The sequence below is a fragment of the Plectropomus leopardus genome, chromosome 9 (genome assembly GCF_008729295.1).
Source record: "Plectropomus leopardus isolate mb chromosome 9, YSFRI_Pleo_2.0, whole genome shotgun sequence".
In the NCBI taxonomy this organism is placed as follows: domain Eukaryota; kingdom Metazoa; phylum Chordata; class Actinopteri; order Perciformes; family Serranidae; genus Plectropomus; species Plectropomus leopardus.
The window spans coordinates 17,077,079-17,083,078 of NC_056471.1; the positions used below are offsets into that span (position 1 = coordinate 17,077,079).

The 6,000-nt window shown below is 40.6% G+C and overlaps 1 protein-coding gene across 1 annotated transcript in view; it reads left to right on the forward strand.

The window, feature by feature from the left end:
• Window positions 1–26: 26 nt before the first annotated feature.
• LOC121948483 (protocadherin alpha-3-like) overlaps window positions 27–6,000 on the forward strand; it is a gene marked incomplete at its 5' end in the record, with an annotated part of 8,842 nt that continues 2,868 nt past the window's right edge. The window contains 2 exons of the mRNA XM_042493880.1: window positions 27–48; window positions 4,421–5,997. Coding sequence (XP_042349814.1) covers window positions 27–48; window positions 4,421–5,997 — 1,599 coding nt within the window. The remainder of the gene's footprint in view (window positions 49–4,420; window positions 5,998–6,000) is intronic.

Here is a 6,000-nt window from a genome sequence, read left to right on the forward strand (position 1 = left end):
TGATTAAGTGGTAGTTGGATTAAATACTTGGAGTGATTCATCTTCCAGCCTCCTCTCTCTCTTCTTATCTATCTCTCATAGATGCTGTTATGGATGATATCTTTGCGTAACTGTTCATGTGTAGCGAACAGCAGTCTAGACATCTAGTAAATGTACTCTACAGAGTATTTTTGTGTCTGTGCACAACTGGGGATTCTGATTTAAAATACAAAGTCCCACGAAAATATTCTTAAAATATTAGTGTCATATGGTAGCTTGGGAGTTAATTCTCTCATTTGGAAGATATCCTCTTATGGAAAAGCAAGAGTACATCCCCCTCTATTTTTAGAATTCTTTATCTTCCCAGAGTCATTTCCCCTTTCTCCCTAACTTTGCCTTCATATGGGTTCCTCACCTGCAATTTCACTCCCTTGTGTCCTGTTCCTGTTAAATTTTGCCAGTCTTGTTACCCCTTTATCTCCACTCATCCCCTCTGCTCAATCAGATAGTCTAAGTCATTAGTATGCTGCTGCAATTGGGTGTGGTTCAGGTCACACTGTTTCAAAAATCAAGTGCTGTATAAGTCATATCACAGCTGTTTATTGAAGAATCAAGCAAGAATGTGACCTATGAATTAGGTTTGGCACCTCAGGTCCAAGTAAGCAACTAATGATTGCTTTCGATGTCCATTAATCTTTCAGTTATTTCTGTGATTAATCAATTGTTTGGTCTATAAAATATTGGAGGATGATGGAAAATGATAATGAGTGTTTCCCAAAATCCAAGATAACAACCTCAAATGTCTTGTTTTATCTATATGCAGAAGAAAATTAATTTATCCTTACAGAGCAGTCAAGAGACCATAAAATATTAAATATTCACATTTAAGTAATCTGAGAATTTTGACTTTTTTTCTGTAGAAAAAATTACTCAAACAAAAGTATTGATGAGTTGGCAATAGTGGAAAAATTTGATAGTGGAAAAATAATTGATTTATCATTGCAACTACTCAGGACATAAAGAAAAAGCAAGAATGAACAAATCTAAACAGAAAGCATGATATAGTACTGGAAAATTGCTGCTGAGTAAAGAAAGAAACATGCACAAGGAGTAGGTTGCCCCCTTGTGCTGTAATGAGCTCTAACCCACACAAAAACAGCACGATGACATCAGTATCTCGTCACACGGAGCAGGATGTAGTGTGCAGACTGCAGGAGTGGGGGTGGTCCCCAGAGCCCTGGCCCAGAGAGGGTACAGTGGGTTGGGCATGAATGCAAAGGTCAGGCTCTCTGTGGGGCCGTGGGGGGTGGATAAGAGAGGCAGGCACTGCTGCTAAAGTGAATCTGTCATAGTGAATATGCTGCTGCAGTGCTACATTATCAATGCATGAGCAGCCCAACTGCAACTGTGGACACGGGTGTGGTATACACAGGAGCGTGGTTTACGTATGTGTGTCACAATGATTCTATCTGATTCAATCAATGAGATGAAAGGACTGTGTGAAAGTGAACAGTAGCAGATGAAAATGTTTAAGTGTATTATTTTTTATATCATCCCTTGCCTTTTAAAAAATAAACCCATATGCTTTTGCATTTGTGAGGGTGTGTGTGTTTGTGCACACATGCATCATGTCTGTGCCTGAGATGGCGTTGCTATGGAGACAAGAGTGCTGTGCAGAAGGAGAGAGGAAAGGGGGATGAGACTCGCCTTGAAGCATGTTCAACACCCTTCCCCCATCTACTCACACACATTAACAGTACAGTACACACCCTTTTAACACACACACAAGCACACACACAACTAGTGGCTATACAATGACTATAATGAAATTATTAGTATGGAGGAGATATAGAAGCCAATCTGATGACTGTATGTGGTGGTAGCCCTTTAATAATGCAGTGAACACGCCTAAAAAACTGCTGCCAACTGCTTCCGCCCATGCCACCTCCTCTCCTCACGTACTGCTTACTGCTCCCTCTGCCCCTTTGATCACACTGCTCTTGGTGCTGCCTACTGTTTCTTCCTTACCACGTGATAGTTAACTACAGACAGAGAAGCAGATTAACTGGCACACATGCATTTAACCACTAAATTCATTATACACAGCCCCCTGTGATCTGGGAGTAAATGCTGTATATTTTTCTTAACCACCATTTATTCACAATTAATTATTCAGTTATTCAATTATCATATCCTCAGGAAATGCGACTTTCATCAATGCATACAGAGTTCATACATAAAAAATGGATTGCTATCTTAATGAGGACCTGATCAATTTTTTTAACTAAAACTTCATCAGTTAAAACAGCACATGTGTACCTGCCTCTGTGTGTATGGGTTTTTAAATTATAATATAATTATAATTGATCCTCCAGCAGATGGTTCCCAGAGGAGCTGTAGGCATGAGAAGAGGAGGTGAAGTGTGTGTTTAGTATCTTTTTTTTCTCCATGACACAATCAGTGTTTCTTCCACATGACCCTGTGGGCAAGCTGACAAACAGACACTGTCTTTGCTCTGGGGTTTCATTCAGCGTAATGCAGTACTAGGTTTACTTGTGGCTTGTTAATGTAGATACCATCACAGCTGTTTATGATTTATTGGAAGGGTGTGACTGTTAGCAGTAAATGACTTGTTCACAGCTAGCCTACAAAACAAGGTCACAGTGTCATAGTGCTACAAAGCTGGATGCAAAATGAAGGTAAATTCTCTTTACAGAGCTGAGTAAACTGTATCAGTGATCCATGTGTGTCATGATGACTTTTATGAGTAAAATAATCCAGATTGGAGTCGAGTAAGGTCTGCGCAGTATAGACAGTGACCTACAAATAAACTATGAATCACTGAATTTCATCCTGGGCTTTCTGGGTCTGATGGGCCAGGTGGTCACTGTATGTGTGTGCTTGTGTGAATGTAAATAACCTGCATCCTCAGTGTCCTTGTATGCAGCACATGATATTTCCTCTTGCCATACATTAGGAAAATTGAGCACACAGGTCATCTTTTGTGAGCTATTATTATTATTATTATTGCATTTTTTTGGGGGGGGGGTTAAAGGATAACTGCGGCTCAGTGTGTGATGGTTATTAATATTTTCAAATCAAATCATGTTTCCTACAGAATGGAAATAGGACAGGAGTTTCTGAACCCAGGGCTTAATCCTGGGATTACAAACGAGGGAATGTTCAAAGCTCATGACTGCTGTCTCTGTGGAAATGTGGAGAAATGCTGAAATACACCAAAATGCACCACAGCATATGGATGTGCATGCAGAAGAGCAGTAGGGTCCAATTAAATGTATTTATTACCCTCAAGGCTGACAATTTAAAAAAGAGGAAGGGAATTATGTGGATGCAGTGGCAAGAAAATGTGTTATTTATTTTTACAAGGGCTGAGCCTTCTATTGCAGTTGTTCAAATGCAGTTTCTTTGAATGAAATCATCATTTATACAAATAGCTGGTAATTTGACATAATACCAGCATAACAATAAGGCAATAACATAACAACATAAGGCACGAATGGAAGATAAAAGTCTTAACTATTTGGCAAAGATTGGCTGACAATTTACTGCAGAGAACCATGGTGCGATTCAGAAATTGCCTTCAGAGCAGATACCAAAATAAATGGGCGGATGATTTTGGGGAGGCACAATGCAGTTATTTCACCAAAAATTAAAGTAACATTTATGAAGAAATTCTCCCCGTTTAAATTAAATTGAATTAAAGCCTAAATGATGAACTAAGTTTACACTGCAGTGGGAGAGGAAAGTGAAAGGAGGTAGAATGAGTTATGGTGGGTGGGTGAGTGAGTGAGTGAGTGAGTGAGTGAGTGAGTGAGTGAGTGAGTGTGTGAGTGAGTGTGTGTGTGAGTGTGAGTGTGTGAGTGTGTGTGTGTGTGTGTGTGTGTGTGTGTGTGTGTGTGTGTGTGTGTGTGTGTGTGTGTGTGTGTTGTCCATTCTGTTTTTGTATATGAAGGACAGTTTTCACAGACAAACAGCAGGACTGGTTTAACAGTCTTTACATGTGCTTGTGCGTTGTCCATGGTACTGAAATATAATGTCGAGCTCTCTTAATTGAGTTAGTTTATTCAGTAGCACATACCATTATCAATATTTTATGGTGTGACGTACTGGCTGCTTCAGATGAGCCAACGTTACATTGACAGTGTGCTCTCTGCATACTGTCTATTTCACCACGTGGCGCCGCTGTTGATCCATCAGAGACAGCACTACTCAATGATAAAACTAGGCCCCTCCCGTTTCAGGCGACTGGGACATTTCTTCAGTCTTTGTTGTAGAGGGAGGACGGTGGAACAAACAGAATTTTCCACTGACATTCAGAACTCACTTCAGTTCATATCTTACATACTGGCTGAATACCTGACCCTAAGTGGGAGTTATATTCATGCTTTGCTCATATTGGACAGAAACATGTCTTCGCTTTGTCGAGGGAGCTATGTCGGGATATATCTTGTGCTCTTTTTACTCCATTGTTACTGGGAAACGGTGTTTGGGCAGCTCTCCTATTCCGTCTCAGAGGAGGTAAACCCGGGGACGCCTGTTGGAAATATCGCTAAGGACCTGAACCTTAATTCTCAGGACCTGGAATCACGTATGTTTCAGATTGTTACTGGATCAAAGAGAAAATTCTTCGAGGTAAATCTAAAGACTGGTGTTCTGTATGTCAGTGAGAGAATAGACAGAGAGGAGCTTTGTGCAGAGGAGCTTAAATGCTCGGTGAGTGTCGAAGCCGTCATAAATAACCCTTTAAAGCTTTACCGTATTGACGTAGATATTTTAGATGTTAATGACAATGCCCCAATGTTTTCGACCAAATTGCAAAATCTGTATATCGCAGAGAGTACCTTACCAGGAGTAAAATTCGCATTATCTGAAGCAAATGATGCAGATGTGGGAAGAAACGGAGTCAGTACTTACAAATTGAGCCAGAATGAGCATTTCTCTTTGGCTGTGCACAAAGCAGGTGACAGTGTATCTGCTGAGTTAGTGCTACAGAAAGCTTTAGACCGAGAGAAGCAGCCTGTGATCACCATGACACTGACCGCTGTAGATGGAGGGAGTCCTCCGAAATCAGGCACCTCACAGCTCGTTGTTAACGTTTTAGACAATAACGATAACATCCCGATTTTCAGCGAAACGTTATATAAGACAAAAATCCTAGAAAACACGCCACTGGGTACGGTAGTAATTGCTGTAAACGCCACCGATGCAGATGAGGGGCTGAACAGTGAGATTGTGTATTCTCTGAGAAGCAAAGATCAAGATCATGTACTTGATATATTTGAAATTGAAAGTCAAACAGGTGTCATTAAGGTAAAAGGCAATATAGACTTTGAAGAAAAAAAGGCTTTTGAGATACGTGTAGAGGCCAGTGATAAAGGGCAACCTCCCATGTCTGCTCATTGTAAAGTGCTGGTAGAGGTGGTGGACATCAATGATAATGCTCCCGAGATCACTGTGACGTCACTTCATACCATAGTAAAAGAAGACTCTAGTGCAGGCACCGTAGTTGCTCTTGTGTCAGTCCTCGATAAGGATGGCGGAAAAAACGGTGATGTGAACATTCAAATTAAAAATGATGTTCCACTCAAACTCGAAACAAACTACAAAAATTATTATTCTCTATTAGTTGACGGACCGCTGGACAGAGAGAGTGTCTCAAACTACAACGTCACCATCGTCGCAACTGATAAAGGATCCCCGTCACTTTCGGGCACAAGTGTGCTTTCAATACACGTTTCTGACGTCAATGATAATCCACCTCTGTTTCCAGAGCCGCTAATTAATGTATATGTGAAAGAAAACAGTCCAGTGGGAGCAGTTATTAAAACAGTGACTGCCACTGATGCTGACGTTGACCAGAACAGTCAGGTTAGCTATTCTTTTTTACAAAGTAACAGTAACCCACTGTCTACAATGGTGAATATCAACTCAGAAACTGGAGATATAGTCAGCCTGCAGTCTTTTAACTATGAAGAGTTAAAAACGTTTCAGTTTAAAGTT